The following is a 13032-nucleotide window of genomic DNA, read 5'->3' as shown; positions in this document are numbered from 1 at the left end:
TTATAGCAGTTTCTTGCCCATCTATAAATTACAAAATGAGCCAAACAAAGACAATTGACTTAATCATACCAACGACTTTCCAGTGTGCACTTGCCCAGAAAAATCGGCTAGTTGCATGTGACCTTAGCCAACTTGGCTTTAAATCTTATAGTAGCATAGTTTTGATTTGAAATCAATACAATGGAAATCCTTTTCCAATTCGGTGATTAGATAAAAGTCCAAATGGTAGTATAATTAAGGTGAGTGCCGTTGACTACAGCGGATTTGAAGTGTCTAATCGATTAGTTGTTCAAAGTCTACGCAAGTTTTCTTCTTGTTTATCAAGTATATGACGAAATCCTTCAAATTATATAAGGACTTCATTTCTCTTCTTCTTACTCAGACTCCAAAGCTTAAGATACAATGGGTAGAATTGATTCGTCTAATGAAGTTGAAGATCCTCAGTCAGAGGCCGGTGCCTCGTATCCTGCAAAATATCAAGGAGCTGTACACACACCAACACCAACACTAACAGGAGCTCCGTGGAGCACTGGCTTATTCGATTGTCATTTGGACCAAACTAATGGTAAATTATTTACGCTTTTCTCCTTTACCATGTATATTATCTTAGTGTCAATCAAGTCTTACCATGGAGTAGTGTATCACCAGGGGCGTATTTAGGTTAATACATATGGCTTCACGTGAACTCATACTCCTCTCCCTAAATCATGTATAATAATATTATGTTTCTTCGAAACTACTTAAATATATGTGCGTGCACCCATGCTCAAAGACTCCTATGATACAATAATTACTTGGTGCACCTCTACAAGTGAAATTGACGGTTCAAATCCCACTCTAGACGGTCCTATTTTCGGCCAGGAATATAGATATATAAGTGAAAACTACTAAACTTTCAAAAAGAATATAATTTTGAACCTATGATTTTAAATGTGTAGTGGGTTCATAGTAAGAGACTATAGTTAAACCCGTCAAATATAAATTCTAGATTCACCTCTTCATAATAGTGCACTCATCCTTTTGAAATCCTGGATCCGCCTCTGCTACTATCACGTAAATCTTCCACTGCCAGAGGTTGTGGTTGAATGATAAATGTTTCGAATTTGAGTCCTAGGAGTGAAGTCCTCTTTGGTAAGGAGCGGTAATTACCCCATAGTGGACTTTTAGTCTGGATTAGTCGGACCAATGAGTATCGGATGTCCGAAGGCTAAAGAAAAAAAAAAGAATGTAGAACTTCCTGGAAAAAAGTATGAATCTCTCTTTATCTGGCGGAATTAATAACGATATTAAAATTCTTGTTTGTGTGCAGCTACTACGACAGCATTTTTACCTTGTTTGACGTTTGGGCAGATAGCTGAAGTTCAAGATGCAGGAGAAACAAGTAATTAAATCCTCTTAAAAATCCATTTGAATTCTTTTCAATTGCCTTGTAAAAGAAGTGTGTTTTTAACTCTTTATGATTTTTGGATGGTGGTTGCAGCGTGTCCATTGGGGACTTTCATGTACCTCTTGATGATGCCTGCTGTTTGTTCTCAATGGGTCTTGGGCTCTAAGTATAGAACAAAACTGAGGCAGAGGTACAATCTGGTGGAAGCTCCCTATTCAGATGTTGTTTCTCACATTTTTTGTCCATGTTGTTCACTTTGTCAAGAGTTCAGAGAGCTTCAGATTAGGGGGCTTGATCCATCTCTAGGTATGAAATCATCCTTCCTATTATGGTTCTACTTAGCCACAGGCCAATCTAGGAACTAGAGTCATGTTTCGAGTCAGTGAAGTCAAAATGAATGTGTTCTGCATATGCATTTTGGATGCTTTTCAGTATACATAATTCAGGTTGAAAATACCGGTTCACTTGAATCCACATAACCCGTCCTAACAGAGGCAGATCTAGGTTTTCAAAAATATGGGTGCACTATTACAAAGAGGTGAATTCAAAAATTTTACGGGTTCAATCTTTGAGTTCTTATCATAAATCCATTATCATTTAGAAATTATAGGTAAAATTAAAAAATTTCTTGTAATTTTAGTGATTTTTAATATACATACTTACACTCCATATAAAAAATATTGAAATCATTGTACTTGTTAACTATATGCTACATCATCCACTGCTATGAGTTTTATAATAGATATTTGGTTTAACTATATAAGATTTTGCGAGGACATAAGGAGAACTAGTATTGTTAGATTTAGGGATTTTGAATCAATAAACTAAATAGAACAGAAGAAGAAAAAAGTACTACTTAATTAAAACACAAAAGGGTACACTTAGACATGCCTAAAAACATGAGATTTGAACCCCTAACTTCACTTACGTGCACCTAATATGATTGCACCATAGGACTTTTTGAGCTCGGGTGCCCACATGTATATTTTAGTACTAGATTTTAAGAAACATAACATTATTATACATAGTATACAAAGAGAAATATGAGTTCACGTGCACCATGCTCCTTCACATAAACATGCCTCTGCGTCCTAGATTTGCCTATGTGCTTATTACAAGTAACATTTTAAAGAGAAGCAAACAATTTTTTAACATGTGTGTGTAAAACTTACTGCAGGTTGGAATGGCATACTTGCTCAGCAGCAGTATGGAAACCAACAAATAAATCAAGCTCCCTCAGTACAATCCATGTCCAAGTAAATTGAAGACTGATTTGTTATTGTTTAATTTAAATTTGTAGTTTTTAGTTTTGACTCCTTGTTTCCAAATTCTATTCATGTTTGAAGTTTGTATCCTTTAATTCAAGCACATTTGCTATTGTAGTATTTTTCCCATTTCAATTGGATTCTTGATTTTAATGAAAGAAGTGCCTCTAGCCTCTATTCGTTGTTTTTGCAAACAAACCATGTTAAATGTACTAAGGCCGGGCAGTGTGACCAGTGTTTTAAAGGGCGTGTGCATAAGACGAGGTATTTTATATGTTATACCCCATATTTTTGTACGTGAAAGTACGTCATAAGTCAATTGATGTAAGCTTGAAAATGAGATCCTCTTTAAAAGTATATAAAGTGATTTGATGATGTTACGCTATATCACATGAATTTTCTTGTCAAGTCAAGAAAATTTATGGATAGGTCAGATTTTTCAACTTTGGTGAGTACGCAGCTGCCATCACCTATAGTCTATAGATAAAGATTCCTTCTCAATTCGTCTATTTTTCTTCACGTTCCTTGATTGCACGTTCTGATAGATTGCATGAATGCATGTCCAAAAGATGGAACCAAGTCAGTAAGGCACGTAAAGCAACTGTTACTCCACGTGAACAGAAAATACACTCAAAACTTAAATCACCTCACTTTTAGGTGAAAAGAGCTGAAACTATACTGTAAGATTACACACATCAACCTTACCCTAGTACACGTGTGCAGATTGTACAGTTCTTGGAAACAGAACAATCCATACCAAGTTGTCACAATTGAATTTCTGTCTAGCCTACCAAATTTTCTACTACCCCCAAGTAAATATACTTTAGAAAAACTGTTTGAAAAACTATGTATGTACTGTATCTATTTACAGGAAATGGTTATGTCTAAAGTGAACTAAAAACTAGCAGAAGAGTCAGTCAGCATTGCTAGTGGTAGTATTATCTTCAGTCCTAGACTTGTTAAATGATCTCTGGCTGTCAAGAACTGGCATGTAAGCTTCAGTTGTCTTCTTCAGAATATCACTAGCTCCTTTATCAGCTCTTCTAGGGCTTGTTAAATTCTTCTCCACGTCTTCGAACTTGGCAGTTGCTAACGGTTCTGTTCCAACACTCTTCGTAAAATTTGGCCCGTCTATTGTTAGGCTAGCAGCTTCGTCTCTAGAAGCATACCAAGTATTGCCACAAGCAATACACTCCAGCTGAGATAATCAAAAAATAAATAACACAGAAACAAGAGGCAGTCAGTGCAGCAACCAGAATATTCGAGGAAGATCGGAGATAACACGGCTAAAAAGTACATAGGATTCTATTAGAAAAGTTTCCCAATGGCGCTTACACCATATTCAATCTGTTTTTTTTTATTTAAATACAAGAAACTCCAAAGTGACTACATAAAATTTAAGACACATGACAGGCAAAAAAGGTCCTTATGCAAGGTAATTCCCTTCAACATTTTGCATGATAGCTCAGTGTAATGGCAATCATGACATGGGAGAATTAGCTTTACCCCGAGAACAGAAAAGAATTCAATAAGAGATCACTTACTGTCACAACATCGAACATAATATTTAAATATCTTCCCCACCACTATCAACATATAATCAAAATCCAATCAACTATTTGAAGTTTCGGGTGCGGCAAGGAATCGCTAACATAATAAGCAGTTCTCCACCCCTTCCCCCCAAAAGAAAATGAATAATAATAAGAGAGGACAAGAAATATCCAAAGAGAAACATCATGATGTATCAACGAAGAAGTCTATCTCAAGCAGAAAAAAGCTGCAAGCACAAACCTGGTAACGGTCTCCATGTCCAGCCTGAATAATCTCCATGAGCCGCACTTTTTTCTCTGTGCATCTTTTGCAACGAGCATCAGTCATCTGTGCCACAAACCAATCAGAAGTGAGCGACGAGAAACAACATACTCAACCTTTGTAAAGTTTTCTGTAAGAAGCATCAGTCATCTGTCACACAAAAAGAATAGAAACAAGCAATAAGATATGTCGAAATGAAATGTTTCCCAGTCTTATAACATGATCACATCAATTTTGCCAATTAATCATGGCCAAATTTCTAGAACTCTTTTTCCAGGTACTCAACATGAAAAGATAATTCTTCTGAATTAAAAGGCTTTCAGTACATTGAGAAGCTATATTCAACTTAACAACAACAACAACAAACAACAACAAACCCAGTATAATCCCACATAGTGGGGAAGATAGTGTGTATGCAGCCTTACCCTACCTTGTGGAGATATATATTCAACTTCATTATAGAAAACAAAAACCTGTCCTCCCTGAATACGGGAAAAATATTCCGATCACATTTAGTCTTATCTCAAAGGGATACATGTAGCTGGTGATCAGAATCAACGACCAACTCCATCACCAAAATACTAAACTAAAGTTTGCTATGGTTAGTTAAACTAAATCCTGGTTAAAGACTTGAATGCCGAAAAATTACCAACATTGTCAATACCCAAAAGGAGCACCTACTAGGTGCAAGAAAATTTGGCCCCATCTGTATCAACATATGCAGTTCTTTGACCTCTCCAGAAAGGAAGATTTTATTCACCGAAATCTCCCTCGGAACACATTATTTCCCTGAAGCTATTTGTAAAATTTCAACTGAATATATTCTTAGTGCATGCTCATCATGAGACTAAATCTTCAAAGTAGCTTCACGAATACCATCATATCTACCAGACGAGCAGTAATAATAGTATATAAGCACGAATTTTTTTATTGAATTTCTTAAAGATTTTCAAATAAGCATATATTGAGCTCAAAATGAAGCCGGAGTTCATTTACTCCATTGAGTCGACCTCAGTTTCATGTTGAAACTTATCTAGTATTAAAGCCCAACAGTCGAGTCATTTAGACACCTACTTAGGCTATAAATATTTGCCATAGAAGTGGTGTCCAGGCAAGTTTGAGCGCACCACGACTGTTCCACCAGATATCTGATATCTCCCATCATCACAGGTACTTGTTAACCTTGCCCACCAAAACTTAGGCTGATGAGAAAAGATCACCTAACGTTTTTCTTGTCTGTTGGAATTTGAACTTCAAAACATCTTCCTCCATACAAAGAGAAAAAGGAAGATGACTGTTTAATATAGCAACTAAGCTTCTTCAGGAACAAAATAATATAGTATAAACCTGTATGGGCTCCGGCTCTTCGGGCTCCCTGCTTGCTATCTCTTCTGCTGTTAGACCTTCCTGAGATAGAAATGGAGAACAACATCAAATAAAGGAAAGCATAATCTGCTGGGACAATTTTCAGATTCCACAACAGAAATAAGAAACTACAGGTTTTCAGTGAAAGATTAATAACTTATAATCTCCGTATAAGGCAGACATTCTTCTCAAGAAACCAATCTTGTATTTGCCAAGTGTGGATAAAAATCCAAATGAACCATCCACCAAAAGAAATGAATATTAAGCAGAAGAAATTGCTTTTCTTAAATTCTTAAAACCAAAACCAAACTATGAAGCAGGTTTGTACAGTCTTCTACGTAACCTAAATTAGTTTCTTCTTGCAGGGAAGGAAATGAAGACACCTTCCACATTTCAAGCACCCTTTTGGCTTAATTTAGGAGCATGAAATTCCAAAATGTGTACAGGTAATTGCTCAACTTCTTCATTTGTATGAATTCTCCTAGCTCTTTTTCCTTTTTTTTTTTGGGTGGGGTGGGTGGGGGTTGTGGGGTGAGTAAGCCAATATTTAATTCCCAAAAGGTCTCAAGAGACATCAGATTTTCCTTTATTGTGTGCGTTTATTTGTGAAAAATGCTCAATCATATTTTGGTTTCCAAATCAGCTTTACTTTATTCACACCTGAACAATATGTAGATTTCATGAACTGTGGTAAACCTATTTAGGTTGCACATGGTGGATTCAAGAACGGTCTGTAAGACCACCAAAGCAAGACCTACCCCCCCCCCCCCCCCACCAAAATCCAGAAATCAACAAAACACAAACAGACTATTATTTCTAGCATTTTAGGATATTTGCATATGAAGCGAAAAACAAAAAAATTAATCGACAAATTGAGTAAATTATTTTCCCTGTGCTCATACCTTTAGCTCATTGGGGGACATGTTCAGTATCTGTGAGGGATCCAACTCCCCATTCAAAAGACGGCGTGCTAAGAGTGAGCTGTTCTGGAATGTTTTTGATAAGGAAGAATTGTTCTGGAAATAGAACAACAACATCGAGAAAATTGGACAATTAGAAGGTAGAAATATATTCACATAGAAAATTAGAAGGAAAAAAAAATAAACTCACGGACTCATACCCCCATCTCCTCAAAAGAAAAAAGGTACTAACCTTAAGATTGAATGTTAACTGCCTCATCTTCTGATTGTACTTCTGAAAATCACATGAGAGAGTCTCGTGTGCAGCTTTCTCCAGAGCGACTACAGCAGGGACAGCACTGTCTGGCCATCGAAACTTATCATCCTGAAAATAGTCCAAGAAAACACACATTTCAAGGAAAATCTGAATAGAGACTAGCATTCTATACATAAATTCTGTCAATCATCAAAATCATTGGAAAGCGAATTCTTACATTGGCACCATTGTCTGGAGACTCATTCACATGCTTTGCAGAACCGGAATTACAAGTAAGATCAGTAACATCTGAGCCCCCTTTTTCTTTACCATCATTTTGTACATTATCCACAGGATTGCACAAAAACTGAATTGACTGCAGCAGTTTTTCCAGCCATTTGTCACGCTGTGTTTCACCAGTTAGGACATTGAAGTTTGAAAGGATGATGAAGTATTCTGATGCATTATTGGGACAACTGCCTGGAGTTTCTGCTTTAGATTGACCAAATCTAGTTGGTGCTTCATCTTCTCTGGTGACATCCAAAGGCGTCATGCTCTTCTTCCTCAAAAGTCGTTTACTCTTCAATTGGTCTTCCTGACTAACAGGAGCTGCAGAATTATCCTCAGTTTCAATGTCAGGAAGATGCCCAACTCGTGCAATAGTCTTATGAACAAGCAGATCAATTTCCTGCTGTTTGGTATCTTCATAATCCTTGTCTGTTAACTTGAAAAGCTTCATCTGCTCAGTGTCATATACCTTTTGAACAATAAAACCAGGATGCTCTTTCCGGCCTGGAATCTGCTTGTTTAACGGTATGAAGTGCACCACACACTTGTGCATGACTGACTCTGCAGGAACTTCGTCCCTATGAAAACTATAGAACAATTCCCTCGTGTCTCGTGATTGCCAATTTCCACCATTTCTTCTTTGAGCTTCCTCGGGTCTGTAAAACCACTGTCCTGTGACCATCATGTTCACATCCTTGGTCTGAGTAATATCCTATTAGGGGGAAAAATCCAGAAAAGAGAGTAGAAGTGATTACCACAATAAATTAACATCCAGAGAAGCAAACATTACCGAGAATTTCATGCCAAAACTAGAAAAGTAATTCAGGATGCTGCAGATAAAATACTGATCACTTTTTACCAAACAAAAGATATGCTCATATGGATAATCGATTCTCCAAGAAACAGACTGCTTATTTAAAACTATCTGAGCGAAGAATCTTAACGGAGCCTCCTTCCATGTTGTCTTCCCTCTATTCCTAAATTACTTGCTAAGCCAAAAAACTAGAGGCTAAATGAATCAAAAGTGAGAGCGAAACTCAAGCAAGTTTTCCTCCCCCCCCCCAAAAAAACGAACCTGCATGTTTCCATGTCTAGACATTATAAGGGTTCAACAACCTTCCTTTTGTCAAATTTAGAAGACATGAAACGCGAATGTGGCATTTTGCATATGTTCCACTTTCACTTCAGTTCCTCTTCCATTACCTACCAATCAAAGGAAATACTTACCTTCCAGCAACTACCTCCTCTTTTCACCCCAACTTTAAATAGATGCCTGTATTTAGGTGAGAGCAACTATTATCTTTTTCTAGACTAGTTATTGTTCGTCTGCTCTTTCCTTCTTACGCTACAATTTAATGCTTTGATTCTGTTTTCTTCCCTTCCCTTTTGTACTCCCAACTCAAGGAGTTTTACTCAGACTTTCAGCACTACCAAATAGAAAATATTCTCCGATGGGGCACTAGATGAGGCAAAATGCAGTTAAGATCCAGGTCAAATTGAGTGCCCAAATTTCGCAGCAGAAAAGAGAAATAACTAACATATAAGCTTAGTTTGCATGCTACAACCAAACTAATAATGCAACTGACCTGATTCCTGACTGGGAAATAGCATATGCATTCGCATAAGTTGTGCATCTATTTAATTTCCAAAAGAATCATGTATCTTCCTGAAAAAGAATTACCTTGATAATTGCCACATAAGGCTTCTGATTTTTTGCTTCTGGAACCAAGAGCACGGGATCCTCCTGTAGAAGAACGAAAGTTAGTAATAAGAGCAACCACACAGGAGAAAAGTAGCTATAACACACTTTACAAAGTTCAAAGTGTGTTGATATTGATATTGATTGCACAAAATCTCCTCAGCTCTCATACCAACATCCAGGCACACCAAACCAAGCCTCTTCCACTATATTCAAGTCAGAGTGATACACTTCTACCAGGAGAGATACTAATTCAGATTAATCAGCCCTCTCATTTCTCCAACTCCTTACAAAGTAGCCATTACTACATCAAATGATACTCATTAAATCAAAGTGAATCCAAATCTAAACTAGCTGTTTGCAGTATTTTCTGATGTTGAAGTAAAGGGCATCTAGAAACCCATTCCTATATCATGATACCCCATTAAACTTTATCAATAAACCAAACAACCAGAGACTAAGAAGCAGAGTGGATCCATGAAATCACCTCCTTCAAACATTATGGATGAAATGTTTACCAAGGAAAATAATTTTCACGAAAAGTGTTCTATCAGAAATCATTTTCTAGATTATTTTCCAATGTTAGGTCAGGTACAAAAGCAGATGACATATAACAGTTCTACAAGGTGAAAGAAATGGTAGGAGGATAGTGTTTTGGTAATATTTTTTTTGTATCAAAAGTTGAGAAAAATGTAGTGTTGGTTGAAGCTAGCAATAAGGAGTACTAGTTTTGTATATTTGTAAAGGAATATGACTTCCGCTACTAAGCATTAGCAAGGGGGAAATATTATCCTAAACACTACTAGGTGATTTCTTCCCATCCGCCTAAGCCTTGGTGAGCGGAGTTATTCGGTGGACAGAGTATCTGTGCTGGTGGGCAGGCCCAGCAGAATAGTCTAAGTAATGTACTTTCCAATTTCTATCATTCCAAATGCAACCTATGAGTAATAAGTAACATTTTTCAAACCCTAAATTCAGCTGCAAGACAGGGAAAAAAGCAATTATTTTTCCAAAACACAAACAAAATTTCAATTAGTAACATTTCCTATGTTATTTCGAAAGCATTTTCGATGAAACAAAGCAAAGGAATGAAAACTCACAAGTTCATAGCGATTTCCATCGTACTCGAAGGACTCATAATGGTTTCTCCTCCCTTTACCTTTTCCAGTAACCCTAATTACATCACCAATAGGCTTAGCATCTTCCAGCTGTTCTTCTTCCACCTCCTCCTCCTCCTCTTCAACCGGTTCAGGTTCCGATTCAAGCTCCGGTTCTTCGTCAAATTTCTTCTTCTTATTCCTCTTCCCCCTGCCTCTCTCCTCCTCCTCCTCCTCCTCGTTTTCCCACATTTTCCTCTTCTTCTTCCTCTTATCTCTACTTTCATCATCATTATTCGCTTCCTCTTCTTCCTCCTGTGGCTTTTCTTCTTCTTCTTCGTCGAGCTTTACTTTCTTACGCTTCCTTTGACTATTCGCTTTAACTTCGCCGTTGTTGGAAGCGCGTGTTACACGCGATAGCGGCAATTTGTCGTCGTCGTCCTCATCGTCGCTTATCGCTACCACCGCTAACCGCCGGTTTCCCATTTTTGTTTGCTATACGGTGATGTGGTGCGTGAGTCAAGCAACAAGTCACAAGTGTCGAATGCGGAGAGAGTTAACGAGAGATAAAGGAATCTACCATACTGTCCGAAGAGATCATCAATTTGAGATTCTGTGTATTTGACATAACGCTTTAAAATGGTCAAAATAGTGTAAGTTGGCCAATTTTCGGATTATAAAATAATTGAAAAATAATTATTATTTAATACGAGAATAAATTTTGGACAAAAATATATTTTACTGAAATACGGTCCAGTATAATATACTAGATTATAAAATTCTTGTAAGTAAAACTCTAGCACAAAAGACACCCTATACGTGGTTACGCTGGAATTCAAATTTTTAGAAGTTGAATTTTAGCAAATTATATTGAAATTCCAAGAAAAAATATTGGAACTCAAACAAGACATCATGTATGTGAATTTTAACATATTATGCTTGAGTTCGAACTTTTAGAAGTTAAATTCTAGCATATCGTGCCGGAACTTCAAGTAAAAATACTGAAACTCAAACAAGATGCAGCCTTATAATTTTAATTTCAGCTTTTGCTGGAGTCCGAAGAAAGCGAAAAAGATTTAAAAAAATAATTTTTTGTGCTTTTTTAAGTTAGATATTCTTGTCCAAATATTACTCCCCCATAAAAAATAGTTAAATTTTAATTAATTTCAAAACAGTAGTTAATTTGCAATTATCAATTGTAAACCAAGCTAATTCTTAATTTCTCGCTTTCATAAGACTAGGAAAATATTCTAAACATTTTTAAATATATGACTGGGGAGTCCAATATGTTTTCTATTAAAATTTTAAGAATTATTTTTACTACTATACAATTTTGTGCAAGGACAGCTGAAAGGCCAGGTTAATGAGGCATTAGCTTCAAGTACCTAAAAATTATTATGTTAAAAATTATAAGAAATAGAAGAAAAGTACACAACTTCGTAAAAAATAAAAAGTACTTGATAATAGTGACGGAGGGAAAGCAACCGTTAAACAAAATTGGAATGAAAATTTAAGCACGTCAATTAGGAAATAATCAAATTATATCGGGTCCTTAAAAGTTAAAACACAAAAAAAAAAGTTGAAACTTTAATACAATTTCAAAAGGAGCTTCTGATAAGTAATTAACAAATAATAAAAGCTAGATCAGAAAAGTATTATTTAATTGAATAAGTCACTAATATAAGATCAATAATGTCTCAACAAGATCAATAGTGTCTCAATAACAAAGAAAAGGAAATATTCTCACTCTAAATTTTACAATAGAACGAGCTTTTCTTTTAGGATCATCAAATCCTAATCTATGTGTTCTCAATTATATTTTAGTTTAAGGGAATATTTTGACACTCCTATAACATTAGGCCTGGCAAGTGGGCCGGTCCAGGCCCGGACCGGCCCAGGATCGCGGGCCAGACGGGCCAAACGGCTAAACGGGCCCGGACCGTTTGGTCCGGTTTTAGCGGGCCTGGTCCGGTCTCGTGGGCCGGTCCTATGATTGGGCCCGTCAGGCCCGGGACCGGTTGGCCCGTTTGGGCCCGGGACCGGACCGAGACCGGCCCGGTCCCCTTAGCGGGCCTAGCGGGCCCAACGGCTAATTTTAAAAAAAAAATTTAAAAAAAAAAAAAAACGTTGGACTGTAAAAAATAGCCGTTGGGCTGTCAAAAATAGCCGTTGGCTATTTATGAAATAGCCATTTAACCCCTCAACTTTGTTTTAATCCCAAACTTTTTATAATTATACTTTTTCCCTATTTTCAACTATAAATACCCCATCATTATTTCATTTTTTTCTTACAAAATCATCAATCTATCACAATCTCTCTCTAATTTACTTCTACTATTGCTTACTTTATTGTTACAATTTGTGAAACAATTGTGAAGTTGGTGAATTGAAGTCTTCAATGATAATCAATTTCTAACAAGTTGTTCGTCAATTCGGTAAACTCGTTCCAACTCTTAAGTTTTAATATTATAATTTTGTTTGTTTTATTTACTTTGCTTGATTAATTAAGATGGCTTATTCCTTAAAAAATATGTTTAGTAGAAATAAGGGAAAATCGAAGAGTGGTGAATCTAGTGGCCAATATGTTCCTCCTCCACTTCCCCCGGCTCCACGACCCAAACATGTTACCCGTCCTACACCTCCTATTCTTGATAGCGATAATAGTTTATTACAATTTACCGAGAGTCAATTTTTCCATAATATAGCACCCCGGTGAACAATTAAACCATGAATATATGAATGCTCTTTATGGTAATCCAACTATTGATGAAAATGATGATGAAGAAATAGATTTTGATGAAACGCAACCGGATGATGATACACCCACTAGTCCTGCTCCTGAAGTTAACCCAACTAATAATAATCTAGATGATCCCCCATCTGACCCTCCTATTAGTGCCCCTACTTTTTCTAGACAACCTCCTAAACGGGCAGAAACATCTCTTGTTTGGCAATTTTTTACTC

At 36.7% G+C, this 13032-nt stretch overlaps 2 protein-coding genes across 4 annotated transcripts; one reads left to right on the top strand and one right to left on the bottom strand.

Annotated features, from left to right (window-relative positions):
- The first annotated feature begins 68 nt into the window (after positions 1-68).
- LOC104096665 (protein PLANT CADMIUM RESISTANCE 8-like) lies at positions 69-2829 on the top strand. Its single transcript, XM_009603073.4, has 5 exons — positions 69-239; positions 383-565; positions 1310-1381; positions 1481-1693; positions 2565-2829. Exons 2-5 carry the CDS (start codon positions 403-405, stop codon positions 2645-2647), a joined length of 531 nt encoding a protein of 176 aa, XP_009601368.1. The 5' UTR covers positions 69-239; positions 383-402; the 3' UTR covers positions 2648-2829.
- Positions 2830-3236: 407 nt separating this feature from the next.
- On the bottom strand, positions 3237-10684 carry LOC104104197 (ASI1-immunoprecipitated protein 3-like). Of its 3 annotated transcripts, none has more exons than XM_070197763.1 (8): positions 10072-10682; positions 8954-9016; positions 7223-7984; positions 6982-7113; positions 6732-6845; positions 5812-5871; positions 4444-4530; positions 3237-3850 (listed from the first exon to the last, which is right to left on the bottom strand). In XM_070197763.1, the coding sequence occupies exons 1-8, from the start codon at positions 10552-10554 to the stop codon at positions 3566-3568; spliced, it is 1986 nt and encodes a 661-aa protein (XP_070053864.1). In that variant the 5' UTR covers positions 10555-10682; the 3' UTR covers positions 3237-3565. The 3 variants fall into 3 exon arrangements, 2 of the variants coding, with proteins under 2 accessions (XP_070053864.1, XP_070053865.1); XR_011415044.1 differs by lacking the exon at positions 3237-3850 and adding an exon at positions 5539-5726 and having other exon boundaries at positions 10072-10684; XM_070197764.1 differs by lacking the exon at positions 3237-3850 and having other exon boundaries at positions 4509-4614; positions 10072-10684.
- Between the last annotated feature and the right edge of the window lie 2348 nt (positions 10685-13032).

This window comes from Nicotiana tomentosiformis, chromosome 3 (assembly GCF_000390325.3).
Source record: "Nicotiana tomentosiformis chromosome 3, ASM39032v3, whole genome shotgun sequence".
Classification (NCBI taxonomy): domain Eukaryota; kingdom Viridiplantae; phylum Streptophyta; class Magnoliopsida; order Solanales; family Solanaceae; genus Nicotiana; species Nicotiana tomentosiformis.
The sequence above is the reverse complement of the archived record's forward strand: the minus strand, read 5'-3'. Positions and strand labels throughout refer to the sequence as shown.